Consider the following 15153-nt stretch of genomic DNA (forward strand, 5'->3'; position numbering starts at 1 on the left):
GCACTGCAGGACGTGGGGAACTTCTTGAGAGCAGCACCTGCTGCCTGGGCAAACCTGGTGTCCCTCAGCTTTCCTGGCAAAGGTTATTTAAGTCACAGTCCCAATTTCTTCCACTGCAGAAGCTCAGTGTCCTCTGCTAGACAGTGTGCTCATGTAAATCATTTTTAGCCCGTATATTAGTTTTAGGCATGCCACATGCTTGTGATAATGCCACTTCATTGCATTTGGGCAGTTGCTTGGCCCCGACAGCGATGGTGGGTTTGGGCTCTCAGAGGCCTGGAGGCACGAGCATCCATGGTGCTCCTCCAGTATCTCCGAGCCTGGTGATGCCTCTCCTCAACACATTGGCTGTTTTCAGGTCAGCATTTCCTTACGCAGCCCGTGGCTTTGTGTGCTTCATACCGAGTGTGGAAAAAAGGATGTTTTTCCTTCAGCTTCCCTTCTCTGAGAAACCCTGGAATCTATTCCTTCCTACAGCTGGAGGCCAAGGGACTGATTTCTATGCAGGGCTCAAACCCCCCCAAACAAGCCTTCTTAGGAGGCAAACCCTAGAAGCAGGTGCTGGTCGCAGCACTACTCCTGTGTACATGCAAGAGGCGTTAGCAGGGTGATTGGCACAGAATGCCAGTCACTGGCAAGCAGCCCTCTCGTACCACGTTAATTGTTCCAGAGAAACATAGAGATCAGTACGGTTGCGACTAGTCCTCCTTTTGGAGAGCGCTTTACTGCTTGTTCTGTGGTGGTTTATAGCTCATGGTGGCCAGGAAGGAGTGTGCTCCACGGGTGCGAAGAGAGGTAGTTAGCCATGGCAGACTGAAGTCAAGCAGAAGGCAGGGTAGAGACACACCTTATGAACCAGCGATTCTCAGCCAGGGTGCCATGACACACCGGGGTGCCTGGAGAGCCTTTCAGGGGTGCTATGGGACATCATGCAACGTTCACCCTGGTAGGTGTGCAGATCAGATTCACAAGATAAACCCAGAGTTTGTGCTCTGAGTTCTTTGCGGCAGCAGAATTATTCGTTGTTCTTCTGTAGTCAAAAATGAGTGAAACCAAAAACTGGCATTTTCCAAGGGGGGGGCTCAAGTCTAATGAGAGGCGCCATGAATCTGCAAAGCTCCAGGCCCGCTGTTATAGACTAACTGAATCAGAGAGACCGAGGATTTTGTGAGCAAGAGCTCACATTCACAAAAGATCATGCATCTCTGATTCAGTTAGTCCATAAGGTGCATCTCCACCCTGCCTTCATCAATGGGTCCTTTTCCACCAGAAGGGAACAATTTTAGTCAAACTGCCCAAGGCAAAAGGAGCCACCAGCACGGGCAGATTGGACCTTCTGGCTCCGAGCACCTCACTAACTTTCTGAAAGAAATTTTGCAAACAAAAGAAGTCACAGGGGGTGCTTGAATCCTCTTTTTCTAGATCATGCTTCTCCTGTTTTACAATTGAAAAAGCTTACACACCAGTCAGATGATCCATTAGTGTTAAGCAGCATGGTTCTACTCTAAATGCATGGCAAGTCATGTAATGTTTGCATTACCATGTTGAGGTTGTATTAAATATTAGCTAGTTATGAATAATCTATCAGTCCATACTTAACTGTAGTTAATTTTGTTTCCGCTCACTGGAGCCATCTTAGGAGCAAATGACACATTTGTAGTAGCATAAGGAGGAATAAGAACTCCAGAAAAAAGTGTATTTCCATAACTAGGCAAGATATTCGTTCTTTTTTTTTTTTTTAAATAATGATCTGAAGCGTGGGAGACCATGAACCATAGGTTGGAGACACATGAGATAGTATGAGTTACATTAGATGACACTTTTTTCCGGGTTTCCCACTCATATGGTTAAATCCTAGAAAGGGGAAATCTCTATGAGTAAGTATGGTCTTAGCCTTAGGAAGTTTTCCCTGACTGGCCTGTTGGGCGGTGGGGTTTTGTGAGCCGAGCCAAAAGAAAAGGCTCCGAGGCCCGTCCAACAATCCTGCGGCTGAGGGGACGGCTAGGCTCCCCGCACAAAATGTGTGATCTCATTCCAGCCCTGCATTTCCGCTTCTGGAAGAACATTTCCACTACACCTGCTCCAGCAGGGACACTCTCAGACTCACTGTCCTTTCCTAAACACTGAGTAGGCAATTTGGCCTTACAACAGGCAGCTTCATCAGCACTGCCAATGCAGCACGCGTTCCTCGCCAGGGCTGCCTCTGCTCAGCTCGCTGGAGCCCTGTGGGATCCTGGGAACGTGGGGGGAGTTTTGCAACTGGCTGTCGGCATATGAGGGTATGATCTGGCCATGTGCTTCCCAGCATGGGTTATGGAATATATCTTTTAAGGTACTTAAAATGTAAGGTATCTATAAGTGCATTGTACGTCCTTTGGAAAAGAAATATTAGAATATTGTTGATATGAGGAATTTTAGTCCAATACATTTCAAGCTCCAAACTCTCTGTCCATTGCTTTATCTCCATGTGTGGTGAGATGCTAGAAGACAAGATGAGGATGTGATAGAGATCATTACAGAACCAGCCAAATGGAAATTAAGGCCAAGTCCTTTCTGTACAAGTTGACTCTAGTAAAGCTGTGCTCACATACCGTGGCAAAATCTGGACCTGAACAGTATGCCAAAGGGCTTAGATTTAAACTTTCACCTCGAAGAACCACAGCAAGCAGTTTCAAGTTTGCAGAAATAGAGACGGTTCAATACGGGGGTTATTGTAGAGGTGGATCACCAAAACTGGGGGGGGGTTCGGTAAAAACAATACACAATAAACCCCCAACAAACAATGATTAACCATAATGATGAACAAATAGTCTCCATGGTACCAGATTACAGCATGGCTCTCCAAAGGAGTTCGTAATAAAAAGAACCAAGAATTCCAAGACAGATCCATCTTTTTTAAGTCAGTACTGAGTTTTACCTGTTGACACTAATTGAACCAGTAGCCACTGCTTTAAAATAAGACTCATTTCCCCAAAGAACCGTCATGTTTAACAAACATCGCTCTCTCTCTTTTCCCTAGTGTTCATCATGGCTTCTGGGCTCTTGGTTTATCCTTTTGGTCTCAACTCTGCTACTGTGAAGAAATTCTGCGAGAATTCAGCAATCTACTATGCAGGAGACTGCCAGATTGGATGGGGGTATATGCTGGCCATTGTTGGAGTCATGTTGTCTGTCTTTTTACCATTCTTTGCAAAATATGCACCAAAAGAGCACATATCTCCGACTCCAATACCTACTATTTTATAGTATTTTATTCGTATTTGACAGCAGAACGCTCCTGTCTGCAATCCATAGGCAGCGAGTATTATATAGCACTTCCTTTTAGCTGTATTGCTAAAAACAAAACACACAAAATTGAAGACCAGGGGAAGGGGAGAGGGTCAGACTCAGAGACCAAAAGTGCATTGATAGTCTTCCGTCACTATGAGACGCTAACACTCTGGAATTGAAATAAGATTCATTAGCAGCTTTTATACTGCTAGAAATATACAATGGCTTAATGCCTTAGACAAAAAAAAATCTGTTTATCCTCAAAACATCTGTCTACCTCCCAAACAGTTTCTTTTATGTCTCGAAACCTTTTAAAAGCCTCAATTCACTTTTATATAGTATTCAATGTCAGAACTTTTATGAACCCAATCATTTTAAATCCAGTGATGGTATTTTGTTACAATTATGATGAGTAGATAAGCTCCTGCTAGCGTAAGGGTGTAAAATGAAGCTTGTTATCTATGACAAACATTGTAAGCAAGAAAAATGTCTTTTTTAATCAATGCATGTTAGTTGTGTGCCTGAATATTGTAATTTTTAGGCACACTTTTCTGTACCCATCTAATAATTGGGACGTATAGCCTCCATAGTGACCGCTATACATTTTAGCAACCTTTTTGTTAAAGAGATCTAACCATTTCAAAGGGCCCAATACCAATGTAACAGCTTAAAGCAGAAAAATAAGTATACGTAACAAGTGCATTTGTTTAGTCAGTTTTTAGATTATACTTTGCGTATAGTTGTGTGGAATCCTTTGAACTATAATTGCTTTTGGCTCACTTTAGTTTCTTTAAATCTGAGGGGTAAAGACTTCATTAACAAACGCTATTTGCCTCATGACAAAGGTTCACCAAAATGTGAGACAGAATGGACAAGATTCTCATATTCCCACTCATTTTGAATAGTATCTTTTTCCACAAGAGTGTGATTTATTGTGGAGCGCATGCTATTTGACATGAGTATGCATGGCAGACTCCAACAATGACATGACATTAAATTTAATGTTGACTAGAAAAATGCCATAGACGATGGGTATTTTTTGTGTGAAATTTATGAAGTCTAATTCCAGCAGTGGCATTTTTATCTTCATTACCGCCAAGGATTCAAACAAATGCACCAATTGCCTTAATTAAAAGAATAATTGGGTTCTAATCCTGCTCCATCTCCATGTTCCTCACTGAAAATAAAAGTAAAATTCCCATCCTTTCATTGTGTCACGAGATCATCATTTCTTTGGTATCATAATTATGTCCAGTTCTCTTTTAATAAATATTTTAATTCTGAAACTTACTTTTCAGGTTTGTAACTTAATTAATTGATCAGATTACTCATGCTTTTTCACTAATTACATGAGCCCGACTACTGATTATTCGTGAATTTCTTCTTTGGTGAAAAAGGTGTGTGAAGGGACAGATGGAGAAGCATTGAGGGTGTATAAGAAAATGAGACCAGGCAGAACAATCACTTTATTTTATTCCAGTATGCATCAAAGTGCTGTAGAAATCGTGTTTACATTCTTAAGCCTTCTGAGCTCAGACAGAAGCGTGCGGTATTTTCTACAGAACAAGTTTGTTGTTACATCGTGAGCCCCGAAGGACAAATCATGCGCATTAAGTTCCACTGCTAATATTGGGAAATACAGATGTGAAAGCAGAACCAAGTACATAGGGAGAGAGCTGTGTGGTTTTGGTCACAGCATAAGTTCAGTTGGGAATTAAATCTTCCAGATGGGTAACAAATACGAGGCTGAGGGGATGTCCTTTGCCCTCCAAAAGTAAATAGGATAGATTTCAGTCTTCTCTGTACATAACATGTGCTTCTTATTAGCATCTTGTGCTCTTCTTCTCATATGTTGCTGGAATAGTTTGGAAAGTTTCATGTAAAATTAAGAAGGTAAAGACTGAAAAAATAACGACAGGTCAATGGAAAATCATAACCACAAAGGAGAGAGAAAGAGAGAGAGAGGGATGCAGGCTTTTCTTTCTTAACCAACCTGTGCCTTTACAATCAAACAAATGTACAAGACAGGATCAAGGACTAAAAAAACTAAAAATTCTCATCAACCACTGAAAATGTTGTACAATGTGTATAAAATGTATTCTGTAGGTTTTTTGTTTTGTGTAATGTTTACAATTGTTCACTAAATGTTTCACTAGGAAAAGTGATTTGTTAGTGTAAACTAGAGAGCATTCTTGCAAAGAATTAACTGCTTACTCCAAAGTCAGATTATTTTAGATTTATGTCAGCGCCCTTCGGTCAGTCCAGCAGAACCCACTCCTGTCGTTGCTTATTAATGTAGTGTTAGTCATCTGTGCAGAGTTGGAAGCGGGATTCATTCCCTTGGCACCGATAGGACCGTACATGCAAACGAAGTTACTTGCACGTCCAAGCATTTGCAGGCTTGGCTCCAGCCGGAAGTTCCTTGGTAACTCCAGCCTGTTGTCTCAGCGGGTTCTACTGATTTGCCAAACGCTTTACTTTCTAAAAAATCATTCCCACTTTTCTAACACAATAATCAAACTAAAACCTGAACATATTTTCTGGGATGATCTCCATTTTTTAAAAGAGAAACAGATGCCTGTTTTGAACTTTATATCATTTTAAATCCTGCGAGGAAATAGTGCTAATTTGTATGCCGTCTACACACGGGTGGACAAAACTGCCATGTAAGGAGCCTGTTCAAAGCCACTTACAAGAGTAGATAGAGCTCAGTGTGAATGACTCCGACCGGAGTCGGGGAAGCATAGGCTGCAGAGCCGCCACAGAATGTCACGTGGGGAGTTAGTACCAATACGTTTGCTAACACTGATAGATCACTTTTTTAATGAGGATTGTCTGCGAGTTAAATGGTGTATAATAGTTTTCTTGTTAAAAAAAAAACCCACAAAATTTACTGGATCAGGTTCAAGTTTTATTCTAAATATATAATTTTTTAAGTGTAATGAAAAGCTGTATTTTCCATTACTGTGTTTCTGCATTGACTAGCTGGCTCCTTTTTAGAATATTAACTGTTTTCTGTATTTGACTTGTTGAATAAAATATTTCAATTATTTTAAATGTGAAGTTTACAATTGCCAACACTGTATATTAAAATAATTCATGTTCACTATGTTCTTGACTTCATCTTTGTTTTTTTAATTTAGAAGATTTGGTACAGAGCAGTGACTTTGAGAGAAGAGCCTGAAGGGAGTTGAGGTGTAAATGTTCATTCCTTAACCTCAGGCCTGTACAAATGATGGCCCCTGTGGTCAGGGTGCAGCCTTGTGATACAAGAGACCCAGGTTCAATTCCCCATTCTTCCCATGGGTTTTGGTGGAGCCAGAATAGGGAAGGTGACATCTGCAGCCCACTTGTAGTGCCAGTGACAAGTTTTCTGACAATTTCCTATTTTACAGGACTAAAGTGGTGCAGAGGCTTTGCTCTGACCATCCGCACAAGGCAATCTCACTGTGCTCTGCATCAAGAAGAGTAAGTATCCGCAAAGGTCATTTCTTTTGCTAGATAGGTTTCCCTCAGAGAAGGCAGGGGTTTGGGTCTCAACCCCTTAAATCTTTTGAGTTAAGCACTTACTGGCTAAGCACTTAATGGAGTGGCCCTCTGGTTCCACTGTAACCCACTCCTTAAAGGGGCCATGGCATTCACTGTTGAATGGACTGCCTGTAGAGGTGGTGGAAGAGAGGGATACAGATATGCCACTTCCAGCTGCCGAGATTCATAACGCAAAGTGATACTAAATCTGTACCCGCAGAGGATGAGGGAATGACAGTGAAATGAATGGCGCACTCTCCCCACCTTCCATGATAGCACTAATAAATCCATTCTTCACTCTCATGCAGGGATACAATTTGGCCCACCTTAGATACAATGCACAATTAGTATAAAACCACATATTTTAATGTTTGTGTTTTAATTGTCATCAGTTTCTTTCAGTACAAGATAATACATTGCACAACAAAAATCCATGACAGGTGAATGAGGGTATGCCAAAACAAACCAGAATGATATTTTCATTTTTATATAGCACACAGTATGACAGTACTTTCAAGTGTTGCATATATTGCTGAAATGAGCTTTGTTAAATGCGTCAAGATATGCAGCAGTTATGCTAACAGATCAAAAAGAGTCTAATCTCAACTTTAAACTACTACTTCAATTAGAATTACTTCAAACTTCATTCATTGTTTTTACATATTCGCCCATCTCGATATCTGCGATCCTGACAAATTCGTGGAAAGTCTGCTGTTCTGCAAGCGTTGCAGGTCTTACAGAAACACACTTAAAGATGTTCTTTTTTGTGTCATAGTTTCCCATGCACCTGTGCACTCGACCTCTAATTAATCTTGGAAGCTCCCGATCCTTTTTCAAAATCAAAATAATCAAAAAGTTAAAATGATCTGCCTTTTTGCCTGAACCAAGAAGTTCAACATTTTTGAAGCGTAAGTATAGTTCTTAGAGGATTTCTGGGGGCTGTGTCATGCTTGTCAGTGCTAGGAAGTGGTGCTCATGTGATCCAAGCAAACACCCCCTGTTCTACAGGGTGCTGAAAGGCTCAGCAGCACCACAGGGTTGTGGTAAGTTATCCTACAAATAAAATACACACCGACCACATTGTCAAGAATGAATGATGCTCCCTCTGCTTCGCAACTGTTTCCCTCCAAGATTCCAGTGGCTTAATTTAAAAATTAATCTGATTTGAGAAAGTCCCTAGACAGTCCTAGAAATATCTTCCACAGTTTTGGTGACACAGGAGCCTGGTCTTTCCTGAACTGTGAGCATGACTACCACAGATTAGTGAACCCACTTTTTTCACTTGGAGGGAGACATAATACGTAATAGTTTTCGTATTTTTCATACTTTAGAATTTAGTTTTATTAACTATATACAATGAGCCCCTAACAGCACCATATTTGGTATATCCTACAAAAACATGGAAAATACTTACAATTTCATAAAATACACATGTCAGACTCTCCTTTTTATCTCTCAAAAGAAAGTTCTTTGCTTCAAATGCTCCAGGTGTGACTGCAGAATCAAGTGTGCCTAAACAATCCAGCAAGAGATAGATCAGGATGTAAGTATCAGATCAGTACTAAATGCCGTGATCTAAAAGATAAGGTGACATTAATATTTAGTAGCCAAAAACAACAAGCTATATATTAATGTCAGCTTCCTCGCACAACAGCTGTTGACATGAGAGGGCGTTCTAATGCAGTTGAAGGTCTTCCTAGAGCCAGCTCCTGATAAACCCCCACGCTGTCGCGGAGAAGTGAGTAAACAAGCGTGCACAAACAGCATTATGAACTGGCTCTTGTCAGGCTAACAGCCTGAAAGAGAATTATTTTTAAACTTGACTTACCCTTACATGCAAATTAGTTCTAAACATTAACGTCTTACTTCTAACCGGTCCGTTCAATACGCAAGGTTCTTGAACTCCCACTCGCTATGATATTCCTGATGACCCTCACTGTGAAATCAATTAGTCATTTCTATCTTTCTTGTCCCGGCTTGTTTTTAGGTAACGTCAATAAAAGTGAAAAGTTTAACACATTGCAAACATAACAGTTTCAATTTAGAAAGTTTCCTAAATTAATTCTTGTAAAGATTATTCCAAAACTCGGATTCCTTTGCTAGTTTAGTTATTCAGTATAACTCTTTTCTGTTTCTTAGCTTCAGTAATGTCTCCAGCTTTTAGTATGTCAATTCTTTAGAAAAATCGAATAATCCTATGTTTGTTGTGCTGGCTTAAAACCCATTTTTCTTACTAATTTATGGTGACATACAAGGCTTGTTAGACTGTTGATAAGCAGGGTTTTGTGACTAGCACATTGTATCATGGTTCACCTATGTTAACTATTCTTACTTCAAATCAATATATCCCAAAATATGCATAAATATGCATTGTAGGCGACTGGATGTCATGATCCAAGGGGTTCCTTCCAATACATGTTCCAACTAAACCCCAAAGGTTGTGAAGGCCTTTTGAAGAGTGTGATTTTCTTTGGGGTAAGGATGCCATTTCTGCTAACTCAGCCTTTTCTCAGCAACTTCAGGTTTTACAAACAAGCTCGGAAGTGGCACTGATAAATTTCTGCTCCAGCTTTCTAAACTACAGAAAGATCCTATTGGGTATCATTCCTTGAAGACTGCCACAGAGGTGAAGTACACCATAACACGTCAGCCAAACCTATTAAGCCGGGAGGAATACTTATCATTTAAAGCCCAGTAAGAAAACTCCACTGAATGGGCAGTTTCTGTAGCTAAACCAACCACCTTCCCTTTTCCGGCAGTTCTCTTTGATAAAGTGCTGGCCTCTATCCCTCCCTACCTTGTGGATCCACGTAAATCAAGCTGCACTTGCTTTTGCACAACTGCTACCCACCAGAGTTCTCATTTCCTTGAAACTCCTCCATTCTCTATTTCAGCATAAATCACTGATTAGATTAGCACAATTTATTTATTATTGCCCTGAACCTTTCTAGAAAACATTATGACAGACACCAAGACACTACCAGAAATTTTAGGATGAGGACAACTTAAATTTTGTAAGCTGATTATGCTTTCCATTTTGCCATGCTCAGATGTTGGTCACATTTGAAGCCTGGATAAAGGTAAAATGAGGGCTCATGCAAAAGGCAAGTGATTCAACATTTACGAAGTCTGTTTCTTTACATATTTTGGCCCATAGTCCCTGTATAATAAAAGCTGCATTGTCTTTATGGGATTGCCCTGGAGTCTCAGCAGTGACACTAAGAATTATACATACCTAGCACTTCAAACAGTAGTGGAGTTTTATAAGTATACTGGCTCCAGTGCTTCATACTCTCAATAACTACTGATATAATTTTCAGAGAATTGTCCTTTTCTTTAAGTTTTAAGTGGTTTGCTGGAAGTTTCTTTCAAAGGAGGAAGAAAACTACAGTTAGAGACTTTTACAGTAATTATACTTTGCAATGTTCGTTATCTTATATTTGAAACTAACTTAGTATTATTTATTTAGATTTATGAAGTCCCCATGATCCACTATCCAAATATTTTATTTTATATCACAGAAATATTATCCAATATTTTCCAGCTCAAATAAATAAATATCCTCCAATAAAAATAATGGCATTACACTTTTCTTCGCATCCACAGTCACGTCAATGGCATTTCATAGAATGAAGTTCATACCTAAAGGTTATATGTTCAAAAATGCCTATGTGTCTTAGGAATGCAGCTCCAAAATCTACTTCTCAGAGAGAAAATAAATAGGGCTTGATAGTTCTTTGCACGTGCACTCAATGGATTAATAAGCCAGACCAAGTGGAAAACCATTGCTTGCAAGACAAAGAACTAATATAAATGTACTTGGATAATTAGTTTCAGGGGCAGATCCAGGAGTTTGAAAAGGGTCGTGTGGCAGAAAGCTCGGTGGTATGGGGGGTGACTGGCAGCAGAGACCGGCAGCCAAAACCAGGGAGTTCTCAGCAGCAGAGTGAGCTACCTGCGTGCAGTGCTATCAAAGGAAGGGGTGGCCACAACCCCTGGATTTGTTTATAAGGATTCAACTATCTATTTCATGTTGGCCAGTGAAGTGAAACAAAGTCACAAGTCGCAGTTGGCCCAAACTTGCTACAGAATCAATATCAGGGTTTTTTTGGGGTTGATTTATGGTGTTTGGCCGAGCAGGTGATTCAAACTTCTGTGTGTAGGGTACAGGAGGAGTTTAGAAAGAGAGAAAGATAGTTGGGGGTGGGGGTGGGGGGGGCGCACGTGAGTGTAGGTGCATATCAGAGAGAAGCAGAGAGAGCCGAGGGAGCAATGGTAACTGTCTGCAAGGACCAGGAGATTTAAAGTTATTTTAATATGGAAAGCAGACTTCCAGTTTTTCCTTCCTTCCTCTCCCCAAGCTTTTACCTGAATAGTGTTGTCTTCTGGGACATGATCAAACTGTTTGTCGTTAACTTTACTTTGTGGAAAATTGTGTTTAAATTTATATGCCAGACTATGATCCTGTAAACTTCTTGACGTGGTGCTGGGTTTAACTGACCGCTGTGCTGTGGCAGAGTCCATTTGTCCTGTTTCTGTTATGTCTGTATGCTGTGATGCCTTATGGTCAGGTTTGTGCTGCTGAACAGTTCTCAAAGTATTGGACATTTTGTCAAACTTTTGAATTATTTCACTATCAGATATTAAATCTGATGTGCTGTTTAGAGGCATATACTTATTTCTGTTCCAAACCCTCGTGTTGATATTCTTTTCTTCTGCTCTGCAGTGCAAAGTAATTTATGGTTAAAAATCACAATATCTGTAAAACATCAATCTTGGTATTCAAAATGTAATTGCATGCATTCTGTGGATAATTCTATAACCTCCTTTTAAAAATGTCTATTTCTTTAGACCCACAGCAGGCATTTAAGCACGTTGATTCTTATTCAAGACAATAATGATGGATGACCGTGATGATTTTCTCATGTTTAAAGATTTTATGTGGAAATTCTGCAAATGATATGAAAGGATCCTCTGTTCAGGATCCCACCCTATAATCACTGTTCAGAAATCTCTCCTTGAAAAGGCTCTAGGGCTGACATTTCTAAGACCCACACTTTACAAAAGAAGCACGTGGTCTGCTCCCGTCTCTAGTCATGCTTGTTGGAGGTTTGGTTTAGGGAGATCTTGTCAGAAAGACATTTATTCTTCCCCAGTCTTGCTACTGGAAAGAGGAAAAAATGTAATTGTTCAGTGAGTAAAAGCATTCCCCCTGGGATGTGTGGCTTTGACAGCCACAAGCATTTACATTAAGGCTCATAACTGAATTTCCTGTTAAAATTAAAAATCGACTTAAACATTTTCAGTAAGGACAATAGGCAATGAATTACTCTTGCTTAAAATGTGTGTTAAGTCAATAGAATAGCTTGTGTATAGCTGAGGAAAAATGTATGTTAATGTTTCGGCCTTTTTCTGTGGCGGGGCCACACTGAAATCAAGAGTCCTGCATATCAGACTCGATTCCACCATCTCTCTTTAAGCTGGACTCAGTATTTTTGAGTAGCTGTTCCTAAAAACATATGGCATGATATACTCTATAAAGAGGATGCAAACATATGTCCTTCTAGGTGCCCAGAATATATGGGTGGTTTTTTTAAGTCTTTATCTGAAGCTTCTCAGGTTCCACGGCTAGGTGTATTAGAAAATCCAAATTTTGCAACTAAAAATTATTTTTAAGCAATTTCATCTGAAATACGAAAAAACAATTCAGCAAATGATTTATGGAATTCTGTTTTATTCCAGGTGTTTTACAGGCTCTCTGCTAATCCCTGCTTATAAATAAAGCATTTCTTTATATAGGTCCTGACTCACAAAAGATGTGCATTATAAGAACAAATTCAATTCTAGAATTTACCAACCTCCAAGTATACAGTTTCTTTCCAGCATTTGATACATTACACTTTGATGTGTTTTGTTTTAACAGCGAAGGAGCCACAAGATGTTCTGCTTGGCTTTCAAAGTAATATTTTAAATGTCAGAATGACATACTAGTTGCCTTATTATAAGGCTAAACATGGTAAACATGGTAAGGCTAAACATTATGGTAAACATGTGAAATGAACTTTATGAAATAAATTAGTAAAATTCTCTGAATGAGAACAAGCAGGCCAAAAAAAAAAAGTTACTTTTTACGTACCCACTGTGTACTGTTTTCTGTAGCTGAGCTACCTCTGGCTTTGCAACTTTCCAGCCTGATTCTTAAAAGGAAAAGGATTGCACATGGATAAAAACCCAAAACACTGATATGTTCTAGATATATATGTTTAAGACTATCTGCAAAAGACTGTGTATGTGCTTTACATAAGTAGTCTCACTGAAAACAATGGAGAAGCTAGCCCTTTGATATTTGTAATTACATATAACTTTATTTCAAAATGAATTTTAATTAACATTTTTCTAAGCTGATGCCTAAACCACAAGTATTAGAATTATCTCTAGTAAGCACAAAGAAAGTTGTATTTTCAGCAACAATAGGCGAGAATAACAATGATAGCAATAATTAAACCTGGCAGAATTTTATATCATTTCAAAACAGAGTATGGCGGACAGATTATTTCTCTCCTACATAACTACAATAGCACATTATAAATGATTGAGCCTGTAACATAGACTCTGAATTTCGATCGAAATCAACTGAAAATAAAAGGTCAGAGTTTCAAGAGGCTCCATTTAAATGCCAGCAAGCTACTTTATTTTCTAAAACAGAACAAAAAAAGTCAACTTCCCTGAAGGCATACAGTAAAAGGGTTCACTTGTATAGCGGGAAAAAGCTTCCCAGAGGACAGAAGAGTTAGAACATATTTTTCTTTAAAAAACTCAAATGTGCTTGTGAGCACTAGATAAAGAAGACTTAGAATTTTAGCAAATATTACAATGAAATTAAAATGTATTTAGCTGCTGTGTTAAGAAAATTATATTTTTTACGCATTGTTGTGGGAGAAAAGTCATAGCTGTGAGTCGTGGAACTTGTACTTGGCTCATTTTTAAGCGGATTTGAAGTTAGGGGCTGTCTATTCCTTTTTCTCTGATTGAACAGTGGCACAGGAAAACAACCTAAAATTAAATTTAAACACATCATCATATATAATAAAAAACACTTAAATCCTTCCAAAGAGATACAAAAATCTGTCCTTTGCATTAATAAAATGCATTAAAAGTGACTGCTTAACATATCTTCCTGTTATTTATTTATTTGATAGCAGCCTAAGTGTGTGGTCCTTCATAAGCAAAGGCAAGTCCCTTGTCCTGAAGAATTTATTATCTCAGGCCCCACTGATGGCAAAAGTGTGCATGTGCTTAGCTTTCTCACTCCATGACTGCTAAGTTCAGCATTGACACTGGCCCAGCTCACAAAAAAATACACAGTCAGTGGATCTCAACTCATGGCTGTGCGGGAGTGTGCGTTTACAGGGCTGCGGGGTACCGAATGAGAACAGTTTGAAAGCTAGAGAATAATAATGGGATTGATACCTGCTGCACTACGAGTTGAGCTGTCAGCTAAATTCCTCTTCATTGCTTTCACAATATCCAAATGAGCAACCGTATATTAACTATTGCAGTATCAGCCTGTAGAAGTTTTATTTCAATTACATCTACCTGTATAAAAAATAAACTCTGACTCGCACTATAAATACAAGCAGTTTTTCAGTAATCCCATTTAATTATTTGTATAATTCTTTATCTATATTAACTTAGGCATATACTTACCTTTACCTATATATAGTTACCTATGGATGTAAACTCATTTGACCATTTTGGGGCTGTTTGGGGACCTAAAATTAGGTATAGGAGTACATCACTACCAATCAATACATTATTGACAAGGAAATATTTTCTCCTAGTTACATTATTTTCTCTAGGTTTACTTTAAATAAATGTAAACTCTCAAAAATAAAACAGCTTTGAGTAGAAAAAGCTGTTCGTTACACATTCAAATGTTTAAATTGTTCTCAGTGGTGGCAGATGGCAGAACAAGGAACAAGGGACACGGGAAGTTGAGGTTGGATATTAGGAGGAACTTTCTCGCGAGGAGGGTGTTAAAAGGCTGGAACAGGCTCCCCAGAGAGATGGTGGGATTTCCATCCTGGGAGGAGTTTAAGACCCGGGTAGACAAAGCCCTGGCTGGGATGATGTAGCTGGGGCCGGTCCTGCTTGGAGCAGGGGGTGGACTTGATGTGACCGCCTGAGCTCTCTTCCCACCCTCATTTTCTATGATTAGAATCAATTTTTAGGAACATTTTTTAGGAACATTTTAGAATCATTTTTTAGGAACATTTTTACAAGTCTTTGAAACTGAAATCCTTTATGGTTATGAATTGGAGCCAAAGTTTTATCTGGTCTATGAAAGTAGTTTCC

The 15153-nt window shown here is 39.3% G+C and overlaps 2 protein-coding genes across 2 annotated transcripts in view; one reads left to right on the top strand and one right to left on the bottom strand.

Moving 5' to 3' along the window:
- The window catches only part of LOC109317200 (transmembrane protein 211-like), a 122828-nt gene extending 117514 nt beyond the window's left edge, over positions 1 to 5314 (top strand). The window contains exon 3 of the mRNA XM_019545739.1: positions 3020 to 5314. Coding sequence (XP_019401284.1) covers positions 3020 to 3246 — 227 coding nt within the window. The 3' untranslated portion in view covers positions 3247 to 5314. The remainder of the gene's footprint in view (positions 1 to 3019) is intronic.
- Positions 5315 to 7130: 1816 nt separating this feature from the next.
- Positions 7131 to 14572, bottom strand: SPATA22 (spermatogenesis associated 22). The gene is made up of 7 exons (XM_019545740.1): positions 14269 to 14572; positions 13723 to 13851; positions 12935 to 12995; positions 11167 to 11518; positions 10034 to 10163; positions 8213 to 8310; positions 7131 to 7626 (listed from the first exon to the last, which is right to left on the bottom strand). The coding sequence occupies exons 1-7, from the start codon at positions 14309 to 14311 to the stop codon at positions 7435 to 7437; spliced, it is 1005 nt and encodes a 334-aa protein (XP_019401285.1). The 5' UTR covers positions 14312 to 14572; the 3' UTR covers positions 7131 to 7434.
- Positions 14573 to 15153: the final 581 nt, after the last annotated feature.

The sequence above is a fragment of the Crocodylus porosus genome, unplaced genomic scaffold (genome assembly GCF_001723895.1).
Source record: "Crocodylus porosus isolate Cpor-Errol unplaced genomic scaffold, CroPor_comp1, whole genome shotgun sequence".
Lineage (NCBI taxonomy): Eukaryota > Metazoa > Chordata > Crocodylia > Crocodylidae > Crocodylus > Crocodylus porosus.